Genomic DNA, 22,458 nt, shown 5'->3' with positions numbered 1-22,458 from the left:
AAATTTAGAAAGAAAAAATAGTAGGTGTTTTAATTAGGAAAGATAAATAAATTAAGAAAGATGAAATATAGTAGTATATTTTAATTATTTCATAAAGAGGTAATTTTTTATGAGCCCGACGAAAAAAGAAAGTTGACCATTTTCGGTGGAACATAGGAGAAATTTTTATATACTCAATAATATACTCCGTATATGAAAAATAAATTATATACAACATAAAAAACCAGCCCAACATGCATCTAACCAAAATATATCAATGCATATTTATATCTTAATTTCTCATAATAAAACAAATATGAATTAGTAAAAAACAATTTTTAGCTATAATCATCTGGAGTATAAAATTAGTTAGCAGATTCTCGATATATGTTGCTACTAATTTTAATAAAAAAATCCTACCTTAATCATAGGCCAATAAAAAAATCCTACCTTAACGGAGTGGTTGATCACTTCTCGTAGCCTCGTGATATGAGAATATATAAGACAAAAATAAGAGTGAAACAAATGATCTCCACACACGTTTTTAATTTTATGGAGTATTATATTATTTAATTCTTTTTTTTTTTGTCTTTTAGTTAGTCATCTTCTATCCCAAATAAGTTAGCAACCATTTTCACTATTCGTTGAAATTTAAATACCAATTTGAGCCCCTTCTAACATTTAACTTTTAATTATTTGGTCTATAGTATCATCATAAATTTGAAAGGGACGGCTAATTAGTACTCCCTCCGTCCTACAAAAGATGTTACACTTTCGTTTTTAGTTTGTCCCACAAAAGATGTCACATTTCCTTTTCTGGAAAAAGTTCTCTCTCACATGAATATAAAAATTATATTTTCTCTCTCCATTTAACACACAAAACAAAACCTCCTAAAATATTGTGTCGTTCCACAAGTGTGACATCTTTTGTAGGATGGAGGGAGTACTAGTATTTCGAAAATTTTGAAAAAAATCAATCAAAATAGATTTTTTTTGAAAAAAAGGAATTGGGAGGAGCTTAACCCACTCTTTACTGTGTCAGTCAATGCAACTCCATTATCGCAATGTAGTTGAATCGTATTCCTTTTTTGGCTATTCCAAGATAGTTTGGTCATTTCATTTTTTTGACAAAAACTTTATTATCTCCCATACTTTATTCTCTTTCTTCTTATTTTATTCTCTTTCTTATTTTACTCTCTCCATTTTAACTTTTAACATATCAATTTTTTAAATTCCGTACAAAATAAATGATCCAACTACCTTGGAACATAGGGAGAGAAGTATGTAGAAAAAGTGACTAGGCCATGCATCATTCAAATTATTTTCACCTATAAATTGAGCCAATGAGGAATCTCTTCAATCATCAAAATCACTAAGTATTCTTCCCGCCTTGTTGGTAACACTCAACACCATACGTTACACGATGAAGATTTCGTCCATCCATTATTATTACTATTTTGCAACACTTGCTATACCCTTGATCGTGCCATCCGATGCACAACTATCTTCGACGTTCTACGACAGTACATGCCCCGATGCGCTGAGTACAATCCGGACCTCCATCAGGCAGGCCGTGACCAACGAGCAGAGGATGGCGGCCTCCCTTATTCGCCTCCACTTCCACGATTGCTTCGTTCAGGTACTATATATCATTTTTTATAATTAATTTACATTTATTATGATTAATTATATGGTATTTTGGTAAATAATTAGGGGTGTGATGCATCAATCCTATTGAATGAGACCACTGGAGAAAGAACTGCATTACAGAATGCCAATTCTGTTAGAGGGTTCGAAGTGGTGGAAGCCGCGAAGCAGGCAGTGGAGGCGATATGCCCCGGTGTGGTGTCTTGCGCGGACATTCTGGCAGTGGCTGCGCGTGATGCAACGGTGGCTGTTGGAGGGCCGTCGTGGACAGTGAAGCTAGGGAGGAGGGATTCCCTCGACGCCGCCAACAGAGCGCTTACTGAAAACGATATTCCTATGGAGAGAGAACCTCTCGACGACCTCATTTCCATGTTTGAAAACAAAAACTTAACCATAAGGGATATGGTTGCTTTGTCAGGTAAAAAAACATAAGGGTGGGTTTTGACATTTTCAATTTCAACATTTAATTTTTGCAGGATCTCGTACGATTGGGCAAGCCCGATGCGTGACATTCCGGGACCGGATCTACAACAACGAGATCATAGACCCGGACTTTGCGATCACGCGGCAGCGCAACTGCCCTGAAACCGGCGGCGACGACAATCTGGCGCCGTTGGATGAGATGACTCCAAACGTCTTCGACAACAGTTACTTTAGGAATCTGCAGAATAGGAGAGGTCTGCTGGAATCGGATCAAGTTCTATTCAGCGGAGGATCGACCGACAGCATTGTGCAGGAATACATCAACAGTCCTGACAGATTCAATTCAGATTTCGCCGCCGCCATGATCAAAATGGGAGATATCGAGCCTTTAACTGGTGTAGATGGGGAAATTAGAAAGACGTGTGCTTCTAATAATTGACACATTTCAAAATTCAATGTTTCCGAATAATTTCTTGTTATACAACGTATGCTGACATCATTTCATGTTACTCTTGTTTGTTATGTAAAAGTGTATTATCAGTTTTCCAAGGATATGTTGTCTTTTAGTTTCATTGTATATTTTTTATTTTTAATAGTAACTTGTTTCTTTTTAGTGAAATGGGCCTCATTTCATGATAATATTTAGGGGTGGCAAAATGGGTAGCGGGTGATGGGTAATTCCCATCTCGACCCGCTACCCGTCGGGTATCGGCCCGACGATAACGGAAAATGGGGCGGGATCGGGTAGTGTGTTTTAGAGTTTTGCGGGTAGCGGGTACACCCACTATCCGTACGGGTATACCTGTTAGTCCCGTTAATACCCGTTATTATTAATATTAGAGCCATATATCATTTTTAATACTCCCTCCATTCCATATTAATAGAGGCGTTTCAAATAGTTAAATTAGAGGAAAAAATAATTAGTTAAATAATAATAGTCATATACACATTCATTTTGAAAAATTAAAAATAAATAGTTAGAATGGAGAAAAAATAAAGTAAGAGAATAATAATGTAGAGAAGAGTATTTATATTATTATTTTTCCAAAATGAGTGAAGAAAATGAAATGTTTCTATGAGTTCTTTTGAAACATTTTTATATTCCGACGAACATACAATTGAAAACTCATCGGAACTAGCTATAGAGTCCCCTCACTTTTATTCTTAATCTATTCAAAGTTTACCATCAATATTAATTAAGTAAATTAGAGAACATTGACGATTATTATGGTTTTCAAATTTTTTATTCGAATTTCGGATCGGGTACGGGTACCCGCAATGCCAGGTACGGGATACCCGACATGGGTATCGGGTAATCCCGGTATATCACGGGGCGGGTATTGGAACAACCAATTTAGCTAAAATCGGGTACGGATACCCGACTTGTCGGGTGCAGGTACCCGCGGGTAACCCGTTTCGCTACCCCTAATAATATTATTTCATAAATGGGCCTCTTGTTTGTTATGTAAAAGTGTATTATCAGTTTTCTACTAATACTTTATGCGTTCTAAGGAAGATGACTCATTCTTTGGACGTCACAAAATTTTATCCATTTTTATTTTATGTGTTAAGTGGAGAGGATAACGTAGAAATAAATGAAGTTTCTGCTTTTAGTAATGAGTTATCTTGATTGGGCAAACCAAAAGATAAGCGAGACCTAAGGAAGAGAACTCATTCCTTGGACGGCACATGATTTTATGCATCTTTATATCGTGGATTAAGTGGAGAGAATAAAATAGCTATATATAAATGTGTTACTATTTTAGTAATGAGTCATCTAGATTGGGACCAATGGCGAAGCTAGAAGTTTTATGATGAGGGGTCCAAATTATTGTTAATAGTTATAGGATTTTTTCGATGTTCATCACGTTGGAAGCTCGATTATTTGATATTATCAATTTTTATGTAAGTATAATGGAGGGAAACCAATTTTTCACGATGTTTAAATGTCACCATAGAAAATATAAAAAAAAAAATATAAATTATAACAAATAGAATACAATACTTTTTGTTATGACTATAATGATGGAAAAAACAATTCAAATTAAAATAGCATAATAAGTGGTGTAAAAGAAAATAAATAGAAATTAAATGTTAAAAAATAGAAAGCAAAGAAAAATAAAATACACACATTATACTGCATAAACAGAAAAAGAATTAAAAAGTTGTATAAATACAAAGTAGAGAAAATAAACTTCGGAAAACCGCACACCAAAGGGTGGTATCGACCTCGGGACTTTTACACAAGAGACGTGGTACTTGAGCAATTGAGCCACCAAATTCACATGTAAACATTCGTTACATAACTAATATATACACAAAAGTAAATTTAACAAGGGAGCAGAGCCCCCCTTCCCCAACGTGGCTTCACCACTGGTTGGAACAAACTAAATATAAAAATAGATCATCTTCAATGGGATGAAGGAAATAATATTTTAATCACTTTTTATATCTATTTTTCTTATATTTTACTAATTATAGTATTAAAATTTTTATCATCCTAAAAGCATCTATTTTTAAGGCCATGGAAGTATATTTAAAATCAAAGTAAATGGCTACCAGAATTAATTCCATATAACGTAACAAATAGCAAAACCAAGTTAAATTGCTTTAAGTTTGAAAAACATCATTTTCCGACTCACTAAACATCAAGACATTAACGCTTTTTGGGAATGACACATATGCAATGGTGAACCACATTGCTGGCAACTAGCAAGTATAGCCGGAAATCTGGCGTCGTTGGATGGGATAACTCCAACCGTCTTTGACAACAATTACTTTAGGAATTTGCAGAATGGGAGAGGCCTGTTGCAGTCGGACCAAGTTCTTGTCAGCAACGGACTGACCAACATTATTGTGCAGGAATACATCGACAATCCTGACAGGTTCCTGTCGGATTTCGCCGCAGCCATGATCAAAATGGGGGATATCGAACCATTAACTGGAGTAGCTGGGTTAATTAGAAGGACATGTGGTTCCAGTAATTGAATAATTTCTTGTTATATATAGAATGTGTGCTGTGATCAGCATGTTTGTTATTCCTTCTGTCCGCAAATAGGAGTCATGTTTTTCTATTTTAGTCCATCTGCGAATAGGAGTCCCAGTTCACTTTTACCATAAATGGTAATTCAGTCTCACCTTCCACTAACTCATTTCACTCATATTTTATTTAAAACTAAAATATACAAGTAGGACCTCTATTCCACTAACTTTTTTCCACCAGCTTTATCTGACATTTTTTAAAACTCGTGCCGTTCATAAATGGGACTCGTAATGGCGAACGGGGGAGTAGTTGTTACTATGTCTAAAGTGTACTACTATCTAAATGGTAGTACGTTGCAGTTTATTCCCTCCGTCCCATTAAAAAAAGAAAAATCTAAAATCAAGAAAATGGATAATCATGAGAGTTTCTTTAAATCGTAGAACATTGAAAAAAGAGTGAACTACAAAAATAGTCCCTGGACTATACGTTTATCTCGCCAATGAGCCATGGACTTTCAAATATCCACATACAACCCTGGACTAAGCGTTTATCTCGAAAATGATCTTTTTTCACTGTTTAATGACGAAAATACCTTTTTGAGGGATTTTGGGGGGTTTTGGCGATTTGGTCTTCTTACATTTTAAATCTGATATTATTTCAGTGATGTACTAAATCTGATATTATTTCAAAATTATCATTCTTCTTCCTTTTTGTCATCCTTCACTTTGTTTCTTTATTTCAATATTAGATTTAATTTTATAAAATTAAATTTTAAATTTCAATTTTAAATATCAATAAATTTTTTTAATAAAGTGAAATATGGCAAAAGGGAAGAAGAATGATAATTTTGAAATAATATCAAATTTAAAATGTATAAAGACCAAATCGCCCAAATCCCCTAAAAGGGTATTTTCGTCACGAAACAGTGAAAATGACCATTTTCGAGATAAACGTTTAGTCCAGAGTTGTTTGGAGATATTTTAAAAGTTCAGGGTTCATTGGTGAGATAAATGCATAGTCCAAAGACTATTTTTATAGTTCACTCTTGAAAAAAAAGGTGGATAGACTAGTATTGGATAAAAAAAAATCATATCAGCTCCAGTTGCCTTGACCTCCGAGACGGTCACTGCTGCCACCGTCCAATCAAATTGCGCCATGTAGGGGGGTTGGCTCGTCCACTTTCTCTCCAGCCTCCAGGGATGGATGTACATGGCCTTCACAGGGGCAAATGTCCACCTAAAAAAAATTCATATGCTATTTTTAATAGTTAATTTCAATTTTATTTGAAATATTCTTATTTATGCGCCTACTTAATTTATTAAAAAAAATATTCTGTATATTTTTGCCCTACCCATATAGAATTCCTGGCTCCGCTCTCTACATTGTGATGCTTGTATGGGCGGACACAGTAAGAAAAGAGGGAGGGCTCCCAAATATTTTTTTTTTGTATTTTTTCTATTTATAAAATTTTTGAAATCTTAAAAAATTTAGCTCAACCGTCACCAATTTAATGATATTAAAGGTTAAATGCTTGGAAATTGAAGGATAAAAAGGGATGAAAATTGAAAATTTACTAACAGAGAAAACAATAAGAAACAATTTGGTGTTTTAATGAAGAAGATGAGGCTGCCTGATAAATAAAGGCTCAAACCACATTTAGAATGGGTGAGCAAGTCAAAAAACAAACAAGTCTAAAACAAAAAACCAGAAAAGGCTATAAAGCCAAAACACCTAGACTAACAAGAACGGATAAAAGGATCCAACAAAAGCTCACACATAAAACAAAGGGAGGAGTACAAAGAGAGGTCACCTTAGCAACGACCATCACCTTTTTGCCTAACTTTTTCTTGTCCATCGTCTAGCTTTGGGCAGCTCCTCGCTCATTTGATTTGGTAGAAATGGAAATCCCGGACACCAAGCTTTAGTCCATGATCCCAAACTTCATAAGATAAGCTTCTTCTCAACATCCCAATTTGGCTCCGCCTTTTCAAAAATCACCTTGTTCCTTAGCCACCAAATGGACCAAGAGACAATGTAAAAAAGCGAGGTCCAAATCTTCTTATCAAACTTGCGAAAGGGCGTGTTCAACCAATAGAGAAAGCATAAAACAGGATCCATAGGCAAGCATAAGGAGATTTTCTAGCAGCTACAATAGAAATACCTCAAGCTACTTGAATATTTGCATCCAAATATGATGTGGGAAACCGTTTCCGGATGCTCTTTGCAAAAGGCACAATGATTATCTTCAACACCTGGGAAGCCGAGCTTGAATAGCCTATCATTGGTATTAAGTCTGCCCTGTAAAATAAACCAAATTAAAAGTTTTGCACGTGGTGGAGCGACATTTCTCCACGCGAGTCTCCCAAGCTGAAACTGGTTGCTTTCTCTTCCCAGTATATGGAAAACCTGCAAATAAAAATCTGAGACAGAGAAAAAGTTTAACTTATGGAAGGTCCAAATCCTTGTATCACTTTCTCTTTCACTCAAGAAGTTGTGATCCACAGCAAGATAAAACACTCAACCAATTCCTCCTCCCAGACAAACAATTTCCTTCTCCAGGTGAACTTCCAACTCCATCTACCATTTTCCCAACCACCCATATCACCAACAAAGTCATGTTGTTGAGTAGAAATGTTGAAGAGCCTGGGGAATAGATCTTTTAAGGTATCAAACTCAATCCAGTTGTCAAGCCTAAATCTAGTGCTCCTTCTGTTGCCCACTTTGATTTGGGTTCCTCTCTTTGCCACTTCTCGTACTTCGTTCCTAAAGCCCGAGAAGTTTATAATTTGGCCCCAAGTGCTTGAAACGCTTCTATCTCCAATCTGTTGAATATCTCCAATATGCCTGGTGTTATGGATGGAGCTGACAACTTTCTTCCACATGGGATTCTGACTATCTGAGAATTTCCACCACCATTTAAATAGTAGCACTGCATTTCTGATCAGAATGTCTCCAACCCCGAGCCCGCCTTGATTAATAGGCCTCTGAATAACATCTCAAGCAATCAGGTTACTCCCCTATGATGTTGTCCTTTTCCCCAAAAAAATCTCCTTTGCATTTGAATAATGCGTTTGGCCACGTTCTTTGGGATTTTGAAGAGGCTAAGGTAATAAATCGGAAGATTATTGAGAACTGACTTGATAAGGACCAATCTTCTTGCTTTGGACAAAGTATTTGCTTTCTACATTGCAAGCCTCTTTTCCACCTTCTCGATGATGGGCTTCTAGGTGAGGATCTTTCTCGGGTTAGCTTCCAACGGAATACCAAGATAGGTAACTGGTAATTTTGCAAGCCCACATTTTATTGTAGCTAAGAATTCTATAATAAGTTGATTCTCACATCCCAAAGGTATGAGGACATATTTTCCATAGTTAATCCTTAGCCCAGTCATCAATGTGAAGCATTTGAGTAACTTTTTCTAACTCTCCAGGACATTCTTATTCGTTGGGGCGAATATGATTGTATCATCTGCAAACTGGAGGTGTGTGAGTGGGATCCTATCCCTCCATATGTTGATACCTTCAAGAATCCCACATTCTCTTTCTTTGTTCACAAGTCGGTGGAAAGTTTCTGCCACCAAGATGAAGAAAAATGGCGAAAGAGGATCCCCTTGCCGTAGTCCTCTCTGTAGCTGAAAGGATGAGGTGGGTGATCCATTAATAAGAATTGAAATAGAAATAGTGGTCACACATTCCATCACCCATCTCGTCCACTTGTCGCCAAATTCCATGCCAATAAGAATCTCATTCAAGAAATCTCATCTTATTGTATCATATACCTTCTGGAAGTCAATTTTCAAGATTGCCACCTTTTGCTTACTTTTCTTTACCCACCAAACAACCTCATTCGCAATAAAGGCCCCATCAAGAATTTGTCAGTGTTTGATTAAAGCTGTTTGTGATTCCTGCCTGGCAGCACCTTCGAGAGTCTTCTAGCCAAGATTTTGGAGATGACTTGTAGATACTTCCAATCATACTAATCGGCCGAAAGTCCTTAATTTCAACAGCACCATCTAGTTTTGGTATCAAAGCCACCCATGTTTGTTTAATCTCCTTTGGTAAGATTCCAGAATCAAAGAACTCAAAAATGAGATAACAAACCTCCTACCCAATATCGTGCCACATTTCCTTTACAAACTTGAAATTGAAACCATCATAGCCCGGGGCCTTAGAAGCGTCGCAATCCTTTAAGGCTAGATTAATTTCCTCCAACGTGGGTCTCAACTGGAGCATCTGAACCTGACTCTTGGAAGTATGGAGTTGTCTATATGAATACTTGGCACGATTCTTTGCCTATAAAGCTCTTTGAAGAACCTTAACACCTCAATCTTCACATCCCTCGGTCTCCTCACCATCACCATCCTGTTACCACTTTTAATTTGATCGATTTTCTTGAATCGTCTTCTTCCAAGAGCAATAGCATGAAGATATTTTGTATTCGTATCCCTTGATTTCATCTACTTGTCCCTTGATAGCTGCTTCCAATAGCTTGCCTTTCTATCTAGCCATTTTTGTAGTTGTGTCTCGATGGCAGAGAGTCTAGCAAAATCACACACATCACCACCCACTGTATCAATCTTTTCTTGAATTGGCAGCTGTTCTTTTTCAAATTTCTTGATGGCTTGATCAATATTCCCAAATTTTTCCTTATTCCATCTTCTCAGTGGAAGGTGTAAAGCCCTTAGTTTTCTTTGAATTGGTAGGTTCCCAAGTTTCTTCCATTCTTCTCTAACCATTTTGTGGAATCGGGATGCGAAAACCATGCGTCAATGCTTCTAAAGGGTCGTGAATCAGTGACATGGTGCACCAAAGACAAGAAAATCGGGGCATGATCAGAAACCAAGTTTGGAAGTGCTTTCATGTTGAGATCATGAAACTTGAAGCCCCATTCTAGGTCAATGAAAGCTCTATCCAGTTTACTTCTCGATTTCCCCCGAGACTAAAGTGAATTTCCTACCCATTAAAGGCACTGAGGCAGTGTGACCAATGCTTCTTTCCCAACATGTCTAACCTCGTTGAAATTCCCCATAATCAACAATGGAGACGAGATAGTTTCTCTAAGAAAAGTCAGCTCTTCCCAAAGATGTTTCCGATCCGGTCTACTATTTGGTGCATAAACAACCAGGATACTGCATTTAAATGAATGCTCTTTAGCAACTCCTTCAACCAGGATCCATCTCTCTCCTTTTGAACTGTTACTCAACTCAAACTTGTTTTTATCCCAGCTAGAAATCACGCCACCCCCTCCATCAACAACCACTGAATGCTCAAAACCAAAATCGGAGTGAACCCACCACTTTCTAACCTTTCCTTCTGTCAAAGCAGTGCTTAGACTCAACCAACCCCAAAAGAAAAACACCCTAGCCAGCGATCAACCTCTTGATTGCCACATCCTTAGTCTTACTACCCACACCTCTACAATTCCAACACACCAGACTCATTTGATTAAAAGTAAAGCCTTGATATCCTTTAAATACTGACCTCCTACAGTTCAATCTTCCTCTTCCTGGGGCGTCCCCTCTTCCTTAGCTTCACAGCGTCTGTTATTGCATCCTCCATTAAAAGTGCTTCTATCACTACCTCGTCATCTTCGGCGTAGAGTCCAAGTTTTTTTCCAAGATCCCAAGTCTCGATGGCCTCCACTTTCTTCTTAGTTCTCATCTCCGGGCTCTCCATCGCTTTAGTTGAACTCCTTGTTATTCTTCTGTTCAAAATATTTGTATTTGGATTTGTCTCCTCTGAGCTTTGACCTGGCCGAACCAAAGGGCTATATTCTTTCTTTTGCATAGGCCGCGTTTCAACATCCATATCTTCTGAGTCCATACAAAGTTGGGGCTCAAACCCTGGGGGGAAAGGCGGTTCATTGTCGTATAAAGGGGTAAGTTCAATGATAGGAACATCATGATCTTCACCCGATGGTTTTAACAATCCATGACAACTCTGTGTTGGGCTTGGTCTAAGATTCCGACCAGACTCCTCCCTCCCATCACCAAAATCTCTAGTTGACTCAGATTCTGCAATCTCCAGTGCTTCATGTTCCATATTGGTCAGATTGTATTCTTTCAGCCCATAACTATTTCCCTCCACACAATGGCGATGAGTAGTTGATGTTTTCTCCAATTCATTCACCTGGTAGTCGTCACCGTTGCTTGCAAGTTTTCGGCTATTTTCTGTCTGAAATCCTTCAAACTCTCTGACTCCTTCACTCTGGATTTTTGGTGCCCTTCTCTGTTGAATTGTGTCATCTCTGATGGGGTGTTGCTAGGCGTATATTGGTGACTCCCTTTTATTTGCAAAATGGCCAATTTTGCATCAGAATTGGTTGGGGTGTTCGAGGATACAAGTAATTGAGTGTCTTCTTCGTGCAGCTGCCTCTTCTCTTGAGTGGGATTGGTAGATTCACTTCTACGATTCTTCTCAAGGCTTTGTGCTATCTTCTTCTCTTGGGCCATTAAATTCATAATACTCGTTCCCTCAATATTGAAGATGTCATTTTTTATGGCCCACTCTAGATCCAAATCATAACCTTTGTCATCTTGTTGTCTTGTTGGGCTCAGCTTCCAGACTTTGGTTCAATAAAATATCAATTGTAATGGGCCTTACTTCTTGATCCAACACAACCGCGGAAGGCAATGATTAGCTTTTCAGAACTAGGGCTGCTGTCTTGAGCGTGCAGCACCCGCAGAAGATGAATAGTCTCGTCTTGCAGTGCCTGTCTAGCTCTCTCCCAATATGCAGCACTGCAGTTTTGTGTTGGGACGTCGCCACTGTCCAATTTCCGGTCATCTTCATTTCTGCTGCCACTGCTCCTACTCTCCTGCCTTTGGCTTTGGTACCCCAGCACTGGCCGTTTTCCCTTGTCGATCTGGGAAGGAAAATTTGTAGTTGCTACGAGCACTATTGGGAAACTCAAATCCGTACACACCAGAGTTGTGATCAGCTCTGTCGTGCTATCGTCCACCTTCGCTCCCATCTCAATGAGGATTTCTGGCTGTTCAAAATTCTTTTTCATATTCACCTTCAGCACCTTACCCCACATGTTCCCGATCATCGTGAATGACCTTTCTGACCAGCATTGAAGAGGCATGTAAACCATTTTCCTTCTCCCGTGTAGCATGTATCATCCATTCTCCACCTTCGTAGATTTGTAATCGAATCACCCCTGAGTGTTGATTGCTTTCTCAATGCTTCATTCATCTTGTCTTCTGAAGCTAAGGTAAGTACTATAACGTCGACATATTCTCATACTGGACTTGGTTTTTTGCGAGGCCAATAGCGATTGCTTCCGCATTCACTGTGCTCTTTGTGAATCCGATTAAGGATCCCTTGAGCCATTTTAGATTTTCGTCGACTGGGAAGGTGGTGATCTTCTGGTGAGTTTCTTCCTGTTTCTCAAAAAATTCTTCATTTTTGCATTGTTGTTATGAAATAATCTTGTTTCCCCTCTTCACCACGTCTGCAAATCTCCGTCCGTCGACTTGACCTCGTGTACTCCGAGGGATAACATAACCTTCATCCGGCTTCCCATTTTTCATTTGGCTTCCCGAGTAATTCTTCACTGGCGCACTTTCGTTGCTCGCATATTTTGCCAAGGTTACTCTCAGCTTGCTGCCTCTGATTTCTAATCCATCAACTTTACGCACCGCCTACTTCGCCTCTTCCTCATTTTGATATCGGGCAAAACCAAACAGTTTGGAGGAGTGCTTCCTGCGCTTGAAAGAGATGTACACTCCTAGAAAGCCTCTGCTATTGTTGTATCTGAAAATATCCTCGAACCAATCTCTAGTCATGTGTCTTGTGATGTTTAGAGGAATTGGTAAGCTACTCCTTAGCCAGTGGCGGATCCAGGATCGATAAACGGAGGGGGCGAAATATATATTAGTAGGTTGGTTTAGGGCGAAAATGACAATTTTTTTCGATTTTCGGGGCGACGTCGGGGCAAACGGAGGGGGCGGACATGGTAATTTTACGTCCGGATAAGAAGAAATTAGTCGCACGGAGGGGGCGACCGCCCCCTCCTGATCCGCCACTGTCCTTAGCCGTGAACTGATTTGTACCAGGTTCTCACTCTCTTTCTCTCCCTCTCTCACACTCACAACGTAATACTCCCTCCGTCTACGAAAATTTGTCCCAATTTTCCATTTCCGTCCGTCCCCCAAAATTTGTCCCATTTCACTTTTATCATTTTTGGTAGTGAACCCCATATTTCACTAACTCATTCCTACTCACATTTTATTATAAAACTAATATATAAAAGTAGGACCCACAATCCACTAATTTTTTCAACTCACTTTTCATTACATTTCTTAAAACCCGTGCCCGATCAAACCGGGACGAATTTTCGTGGACGGAGGGAGTAAAATATAACTATTTTGATCATTTTAATTCTATCTATCATTTTCTACATTGGAACCTTTAATTCTTTTTAAGCGCTGTTTTTTGTTGTTTCTATTCAATTTTCTAATTATTTCTTTTCTCTTTGTTTTAATTAAATTATGCAGAAATTTATTTTTTTTATCATTCTTTATTTCTTTATTAACATTCGAGGATAAGAAAAGGAATAGGTAAATATGAATTGTTTCATTCTTTTGATTAGGTATTTGTTAAATAGTTTCTTGCAAAAAAAAAATATTTATGAAATTTTCATAGATTTTATAATTGTATACTGTGCTATTACTTCACATAATTTTTTGTTATGTGTTTTCTTAACTATGCATTTTTAATAAAAATATAAAGAAAAGTTACGAAATTTTTGAACCAGAGTCTACTTTTTTAAAATGGACGGTCTATTTACTAAAAATAATAAAAATAAAATGAAAGTGCAAACATAATAAGTAAAAGTATTTTTTTATAAAGCCATGTCGAATCAAAATAGGACATTGGGCAATGGAGCCCCTACTGAAAAAAATTCATGCGTCCGCCACTGAATGCTTGGCGAGGCAAGCCACTCGTAACAGGGCTCACCCCGTGTCGTCCTGGCAGCAAGTGCTCTTACTTATTTTCCCTTCCGTGAGAATTTTTAGCGTAAATTGCTATCTTAGGCACAATCCCTTCTTGATTTTGCAAGTGAAAAATCAAATTGCATACTATCCCTTCCATCCCTGAAAAATATGAATTACTATTTCTTTTCTTGAAAAGTACCTCATATGTCACACTCAAAATGTACACATTTCCATTTTTGTGTCTCACATAAGATGTCCTATTTTCATATTTAGAAACAAATTCATCTCTTCATTAAAACACTTAACTACCTTTCATCTCTCTACTTTATTACTTAAAATAATTTCTCCTAAAACTTTGTGTCATTCAAGAATATGCACATCTTAAGTGGGACGAAGGTAATATGAACTTTTTAATTTTGAAAATCCAACTACAGTCCTACACTAATAATAATGTGGATCCTACTTTCCACTATCCATTCTCTTCCTATTTTGAATGTAGTATTATTTTATCAACTATATATTAAAACTCGTGCATAACTAAAAGATTATAGTAGTACTATTTTTTTTAGTTTGAACTTTGAAGGGATTAATATATGGTTTCAAACGATCTGAAATTTTTAAATTTTACTTTCATTTTTTGTTTGAGTAAGATGTCAGAATAATACTTAAATTCGCATCATTTTGAAAATATAAAGTTTGTTCTGTAATGTCATAGTAGAAAGAGATATAAATAATGGACGTCCCTCTGTAAATTATGAATAAAATATAGTGTTATTTGAAGCCCAAAATTTTCAAAAATGTGGACCAGATATTAAAGGCTCAGAAGAGTAGGATATTATTGTTCTTTCTCATTAGGCCCACAGAGAATTATTGGTAGACCCAAATCAAGCCTAATAATTGAATAAAGATAATTGTACATAATAATACTCCGATATTTCAAATTAAATTTATATTCTCCCTTCGTCCATAAAAATAGAGCACAATTATTATTTTTGGCCGTCCACAAAAAATCGAGCACAATTATTATAGAAAGTTTTCAACAAATAATAACCCTACACATCATTCCACAACACTAATTCTCACTTACTTTTTCTCCTTCTCTCTTACTTTCTCCCCTTCTCTCTTACTTTATCAATTCTGCATTAAAACCTGTGTCATATACAAATTACTCTATTTTTTATGGACGGATGGAATAGAAATTTACTATTAAGTACATTATGTTTTAGTAATAAAAACTAGATTAATGAAAAGTATATGAAAAATTCAAATGTTTTTTTGAGCTTGATTTAGAAATAGTTATGTATACTCGATAAAAAGTAAATCTATTACTCCCTCCGTCCCAAGGAAGATGACCCCTTCCTTGGACGGCACGAGATTTTATGCAACTTTATTTTGTGTGTTAAGTGGAGAGAGTAAAGTAAGAGAGAGGAAATAAAGTAGAGATAAAGAGATTTCTATTTTAAGTAATGAGTCATCTTGATTGGGACAAACCAAAAAGGAAAGTGGATCTTCTTCAATGGGACGGAGGGAGTAATATAGTCCTATACCTAAAATGTTTGATTATGTATATTGTACATTTATCATTATCATATCTAATTATTACTGGTATTATTTTTTACAGCATATAATATGATTGCAGTTTAAGGTATCAAATGTTGCAAATTTAAAAGATGTCCTTAAGAATATGAAAGCTTAATGTAAATATCCTAACTTATTAGTAGTATATGAAGTTCACGTAAGAGCAAACGCACTTTTTGTACATTACATGGTTTTTTTTTTAGACCATCTCCCATCATACTCTAAAAATGAGTTTTAGTATAGAAATCTTCTTCAACCATACATCAAACTCAAATCTATTTATGGTATTTTTTGTGAAAAACACAAAAATAGTATAAATTTTAAATTTAGTGTAAATGATTAGAGTAAAATTACTTTTTGGTATGACATATTGAAAAATGAGTTTGAATTTGGTGTAAATGATCGGAGATGGTCGTAGCCTAAATTTGGACATTTTTATGCATAATCACGAAAACAAACTATCAGCCGTGTGGATGAATAAAAAACGTGGTGATGACGATGAAATAAAATTATTCCATGAGCGAATTTTGAATCAATCTTAGTTTATTTATAACCCACCAATTTAATTCCAAGTCATTGAAAAGAGAAAATTGCCAATTGAACACGAAAGACAATCAATATCTTCTTACAAGTGATGTGCGCACATACAACACACAAATTTTATCCACTCCTTGTTTACGCCAAACTATCTCTTGTCTAAGCTCTACTTTTATATGAAGGGCCTTCCTAAACAATGGATTACCAAAAAAAAAAACATATCCCCCAAATCGCAATACCATTCCAAAAAGATTCTAGATCCCTCAACACAAGGAATTTTTGTGACAACTGTAATTGGGGATTTTGTGATTACAAGAGATAAAACACTAGCCGGGCGTAATACAATCCAAAAGAAAGAATAAAGGAAACTAAAATGAAACGAAATTACAATGAAGAATTTGAAACAATAAACCGTAAAGTATTGTTAGTCGAGTCGAGAAGTCCTCTTTCCACAAGACAAGATACGCTCTGTTAGTGCTCTCGGATTGGCGTTCCGTCCCCAAAGATAAAACGGTTACGTCTCTGGTGAAGCAGCACCGCTAACAACAAAGCTCCGGTGAACTGGATGGAGGAGAGGGTAGAGCTTTCGACATGAAACAATGCAGAAGAGAGAGAGAGCTTATGATGCAGAATGCTTGTGAATTCTAGTGTTCGTAGTTGTTCTAGAATGCTAGAATGACTAGCCTATATATAGGCTCAATTCACCTGCAGGGGTCAACCACCTTGATGGTTGTCATCATGGATCATAAAACAGAGTCTGTAACCGCCGAGGATTACAAAACGTTACAGATTTTGAATCTCGGATGTATCTGGACATGTACATCCTAAAGTGAGTGTCAACTTGATCAAGTCAACAATCAGCTTGATCAGTTCACTGGTCTGTGCCAGCTCCAGCCTAATCACATCGCTAGCTTGATCAGTTCACCTGGACTCTGCCAGCTTGATCAGGTCGTTGGTCCAAAAAGTAATCCCTTGGCAAGGCCCAGGAGCCCGAAGACCAATTGCCAACATCTAAGTCCAAGTCCAAGGACACGGGCGCGGTGCGGCGCGGCGCGGCACCGCGGGTGGGCAGCGGAGCGCTCGTGTGGGCTCTTCAGCGCAACTCGATCCACTAGAATTTATTAAGTGTAGTAGATCACTTAATTTATACACCTCAAAAGGAGCTCTCAATTCCAATGTGGGACAACTAACACTAGTTGATTGTTCCCTACACTTAAGACTCCAAGCTTAAATAAAGCTTAATCGTGCCCAACTTTAATCCACTATTTCTCACTCACCGGGAATCACATTTGAGAAAGTGAATATACTACGATCATCTAAGCGGAACGTAGACTAACGGTGTAGCATTTAATTACGAAGAATTAAATGTCTCGTATATTTATTATTTGGTCAAAGTCCATTGACTGGACACATTTAATTATGATTCCAATAATCCCCCACATGAGTGGAAATTGCCAAATGCATATGCATGCAGACACAAGCTCAACCCTCGAGAGGTATATAAGCATAAGGATAGATAGTTTTTAGCTTTGAACCTTCCATAGTCAACGCCATCGGATACACAGGCGGCCTAGTAGCACGATGCTTTGAACTAGTCCTCCACGGCGTGCACCGAGACAATGGTGTTAACACTTAAACACCTTAACCTCATCCGTTCTCACGTTTTGTGTCATTTGCGGCCTTGGAGACCACTTTGGATTCATAAGTGTGTATTTTGAAGCAGCCATTCGAGTATCTTGCCCTACTCGGTCTCTTTGAGAACTCAATCTCCCTGAGATCCTTAGGAATCATTAAAAGTCATAGAGTTAGCCTCACCATAAGGTAAGTTTTCCAACACCCTATCACCCCTACTGTGATCAAATGTCTCACGGTATTATGTCGTCGACGAATATGCCGAGACTTACCGTTATAGAAGCCATTATTTGTCCTTCCAATAGCGGCTTGGCTATCACAGTGAATCAACACTGGAGGCACTGGCTTAGACCAACATGGAATATCTTCAAGGAAGTTCTTGAGCCATTCGGCTTCTTCACCAGCTTTATCCAAAGCTATGAATTTCAATTCCATGGTTGATCGGGCTATGCATGTCTGCTTCATGGATTTCAACGAGACAACACCACCCCCAATAGTAAAGACGTATCCACTTGTTGAAAGTGAGTCTTTATTGTCGGATATCCAATTATCATCATAGTACCCTTCAAGTACCGAGGGGTATCTCAAAAAGTGTAGCCCATGATTTTGTGTATGTTTAAAATATCTCAAAACCCTTACTAGAGCTCTCCAATGCTCTTTGCTTGGATTACTCGTGTAAAGACTCAACTTGTTCACGGCACAAGAAATGTCCGGCCGAGTGCAATTAGTCAAGTACATAATGCACCCAATGACCCGTGCATATTCTTCTTGCGCAACGGGTTCGCCTTTGTTTTTTGCTCAAGTGAACGTCGAGTTCAATTAGAGTCTTAACCGGCGTGCCATCATAGGCATTGAATTTCTTCAATATTTTCTCAACATAATGAGATTTGGTTAAGATGATTCAATTGGATGTTCTTAGAATTTTCATTCCAAGAATTACATCGGCTAGACCCATGTCTTTCATGTCAAAATTTCTCTTTAACATGGCTTTTGTCGCGTTAATCACTTGAGTGTTACTACTCATGATTAACATGTCATCAACGTAAAGACACAATATAACATATTTGTTATCAGTGCTCTTAATATAGAAACATTTGTCACACTCGTTGATTTTAAACCCATTTGATAACATCACATTATCAAATTTCAAGTATCATTGCAATGGCGCTTGTTTGAATCCATATAGGGTCTTTCCGAGTTTGCATTCCTTTTTCTCTTGTCCAGGTACTACAAACCCTTTAGGTTGTTCCATATAGATTTCATCTTCTAATTCACCATTTAGAAACGCAGTCTTAACATCCATTTAATGAATCTCAAGATTGTGCAATGCAACAATCGCGTGAAGCACTCATATAGATGTAATCCTCGTTACAAGTGAATAGGTATCGAAGAAGTCATGTCCTTCCTTTTTTTTAAAACCCATTACCACCAGCCGGGCTTTATATTTATCCACCGTTCCATCGGCCTTAAATTTCCTTTTAAGTACCCACCTGCACCCTAAAGGTTTAGCACATTCGGGTAGATCAACCAACACCCAAGTGTGGTTAAACAAAATTGAGTAAATTTCACTTTGAATAGCTTCTCTCCAATGTAACCCGTCTGGGCCAGCAAATGCTACTTTTATTGACGTTGGTTCTTCATCCAACATAAAAGCAATGTAGTCAAGACCAAATGTTTGTGGTGTTCTGACCCTATTGTCACGTCTTAGTACTGCATCACTTGGATCAGGCCTTGCACGCTTACGCGATTCGGGTTCTTCATCCACTAATTTAGAACTAGTGGTCTCATCTTCAATTCTTTTTTCAGAATTGGTTGTGACCTCATCTTTGTCTTTGCAAGGAAATGTATTTTCTAGAAATACGGCATTCCTTGACTCGATTGTTGTTCTTACTGTTATAGCCGATATTTCAGACTTGTGAATAACAAATCTATATGCACTATTGTTAAGTAAATATCCAATGAAGATACAATCGACTGTTTTAGGGCCAATTGTAACTTACTTGGACGGGGGAACCATCACCTTCGCCAAACACCCCCACACTTTGAGGTATTTGTAAGATGGTTGTCTTCCTTTCCACAACTCATAAGAAGTGGTGTCCTTTCCTTTGAGTGAAATTTTGTTTAGGATATAGTTGGCTGTCAAGATAGCCTCTCCCCACATGTTATGGGGTAATCCTGAACTTAGTAGCAACACATTCATCATCTCTTTTAGAGTTTGATTTTTGCGTTCTACAACACCATTAGATTGTGGTGAATATGGAGCAGTTGTTTGATGAATTATACCACTTGCGTTGCATAACTCCTCAAATGGGGCTACATACTCGCCTCCTCTATCACTTCGAATCGCTTTGATTTTACAACCAAGTTGATTCTCAACTTTGTTCTTATAATTTTTGAACGCTTCAATTGCTTCATCTTTATTTCTTAAAAGATAACCGTAGCAGTATCTTGTGCAATCATCTATAAAAGTGATAAAATAATTTTTACCACTTCTAGTTTGCAACATCTTTAAATCACATACATCCGTGTGAATTAATTCAAGGGGTTTCGTTTTCCGTTTAACTGAGTGAAATGGTAACTTAGTCATTTTAGCTTCAAGACATATTTCACATTTGTCTTAGGTATCCACTTCAATTGCCTTTAGTAAATCTAAAATTACTAATCTTTTTACGGCTTTTGAATTTACATGTCCCAATCTACAATGCCACAAATTTGAACAGTCAGTCTAATAAGAGGAAATAAATGTTTTATTATTATTAGCCAATGGCTTCATGACACTTTGAGTTGCCACACTAAGCTTGAAAAGTCAATCGGTTACACAACCTATCGGACTCAAATACAAGTTTAAACCCCCTATTAACTAGTATTGATCTTGACACTAGGTTCTTGCGGATGTCCGGGACATGCAACACAACCTTCAAAGTAATTGTGACGCCGGACGTCATCATGAGAATCACATTTCTGATGCCGAGTACGTCGGACAATGCTTGATTCCCCATATTGATCTTCCTCCCTTCCACAAGAATGTAGGAGGCAAACTTGCTTCTGTTGGAGCAGACATGAGCAGTAACGCCGGTGTCAATGTACCAACCACCCTTGTTATCCAAAAGGTTCACTTCTTCGGTGACCACGACAACGAGGTCACCTTCATCCCAGTCCTTGAACTCGTTCTCAAGGCTTCTTCTTCTTGCTACGACAGTCTTTGGCAAAGTGGCCAAATTTTGCCACACTTCTTTGGCACTCGCCTTCAAATTTCTTTGCAGGCTGTTTCCCATTCCCTTTGTCCTTCTGATTTGGGCAAGACCGTTTGTTGGAGGGACCGTCCCGCTCCAACAAGTTGGCTTTGGCCTCAAGTGAACCTTAACCTTCTGATCACTTTTGCGCACATCGGCCTCGATGCGCAGTTTCACGATCAAGTCTTCAAGTGTCATCCTCTTTCGCTTGTGCTTGAGGTAGAGCTTGAAGTCCTTCCAGCTAGGAGGAAGCTTCTCAATGAGTATGCACCGTACAAAGTTGTCGGGCAAAGTCATCCCTTCAAGCACGAGTCCGTGGATGATCATTTGGAACTCTTGAACTTGTTCCATGACTGGTCGAGAGTCGACCATTTTGTAGTCCATAAATTTGGATACTACAACATGTTCTGTACCTGCAACATTGTCGATACTGTACTTCTTTTCTAGGTTTTCCCACATCTCTTTGGATGTGGTTAAAACGGAGTATACATTGTACAAACTATCATCTAAAGCACTTAGAGTGAAATTTTTACAAAGATAATCTCCTTTGCGCCATGCTTCATAGTCTGCCATGATCTCGAGCCTCGTCTCTTGATCACTTGGCGCGGGCGGCCCATTTTCCGCGAGAAATTTGGCGACGTGCAATGTTGTCAAGTAGAACAACATCTTCTGGTACCACTTGGTCCAACATCCTCCAAATTTTGGTGGCTTTTCAGCAGGTGACATCATTCTTGGTGCCTATGGTGCCGCACTTGGTCCATGGAAGGAACCAATCTCGTTTCCCCCGAACGACCCAAGAACATGGTTGGGCATAGAGGCCCCACCATTCATGTTGGGCATAAAGCCCGCCATGGTCGTATCGGACCTGAAGGAACCGCCACCCGTGTGAGACCCGAAGGCCCCAGCACTCGTGTGAGACCCGAAGGCCCCAACACTCGATCCAATAAAGGATCCGATGGAACCACTAAAAGTGGAGCCAACTGATCCACTCAAGGTGGATCCACCAGTGGGCCCAAATGGGTTAACAAACTCCCAAGGGATAGTTGATGAAGATGGATAGAGCCCGAGAGTTGGCATCATCGATGGAATCGACAACGTGTTGACCGGTCCAGTGGTCACCACGGTGGAAGAGATGGTGGCGGCGGTGGTGGCAACGACGCTGTTCGATTCAATTGACATCTCCAACCAAAAGTATTAAGGTTTCGAAAGTATAAGTTTCAGTTAAGTCCAAACTCCTTCAACAACAGGTTATATCTCGTCTTGCGATTGTTGGAGATTCTATGATTACAAGAGATAAACACTAGTCGGACGTAATACAACCCAAAAGAAAGAATAAAAGGAAACTAAACTGATATGAAATTACAATGAAGAATTCAAAACAATAAACCGTAAAGTATTGTTAGCCGAGTCGAGGAGTCCTCTTTCCGCAAGACGAGATACGCCCCGGTAGTGCTCTCGGATTGATGTTTCGTCCCCAAAGATAAAATGGCTACGTCTCTGGTAAA

At 38.2% G+C, this 22,458-nt stretch overlaps 2 protein-coding genes across 2 annotated transcripts; one reads left to right on the top strand and one right to left on the bottom strand.

Moving 5' to 3' along the window:
* Window positions 1-1,402: 1,402 nt before the first annotated feature.
* Window positions 1,403-2,612, top strand: LOC125202075 (lignin-forming anionic peroxidase-like). The gene is made up of 3 exons (XM_048100396.1): window positions 1,403-1,618; window positions 1,693-2,044; window positions 2,103-2,612. Exons 1-3 carry the CDS (start codon window positions 1,403-1,405, stop codon window positions 2,486-2,488), a joined length of 954 nt encoding a protein of 317 aa, XP_047956353.1. The 3' UTR covers window positions 2,489-2,612.
* Window positions 2,613-20,512: 17,900 nt separating this feature from the next.
* Window positions 20,513-21,679, bottom strand: LOC125197908. The gene has a single exon (XM_048096417.1). The coding sequence runs from the start codon at window positions 21,677-21,679 to the stop codon at window positions 20,513-20,515; it is 1,167 nt and encodes a 388-aa protein (XP_047952374.1).
* Window positions 21,680-22,458: the final 779 nt, after the last annotated feature.

This window comes from Salvia hispanica, chromosome 1, assembly GCF_023119035.1.
Source record: "Salvia hispanica cultivar TCC Black 2014 chromosome 1, UniMelb_Shisp_WGS_1.0, whole genome shotgun sequence".
Classification (NCBI taxonomy): Eukaryota; Viridiplantae; Streptophyta; class Magnoliopsida; order Lamiales; family Lamiaceae; genus Salvia; species Salvia hispanica.
This window is presented reverse-complemented; position numbering and strand designations above follow the sequence as displayed.

Coding starts and splice junctions, on each gene's coding strand:
- LOC125202075 (XM_048100396.1), top strand. CDS start 1,403: ATGAAGATTTCGTCCATCCATTATTATTACTATTTTGCAACACTTGCT. Junction 1,619..1,692: donor TCCACGATTGCTTCGTTCAG/GTACTATATATC, acceptor GTAAATAATTAG/GGGTGTGATGCATCAATCCT. Junction 2,045..2,102: donor GGATATGGTTGCTTTGTCAG/GTAAAAAAACAT, acceptor TAATTTTTGCAG/GATCTCGTACGATTGGGCAA.
- LOC125197908 (XM_048096417.1), bottom strand. CDS start 21,679: ATGTCACCTGCTGAAAAGCCACCAAAATTTGGAGGATGTTGGACCAAG.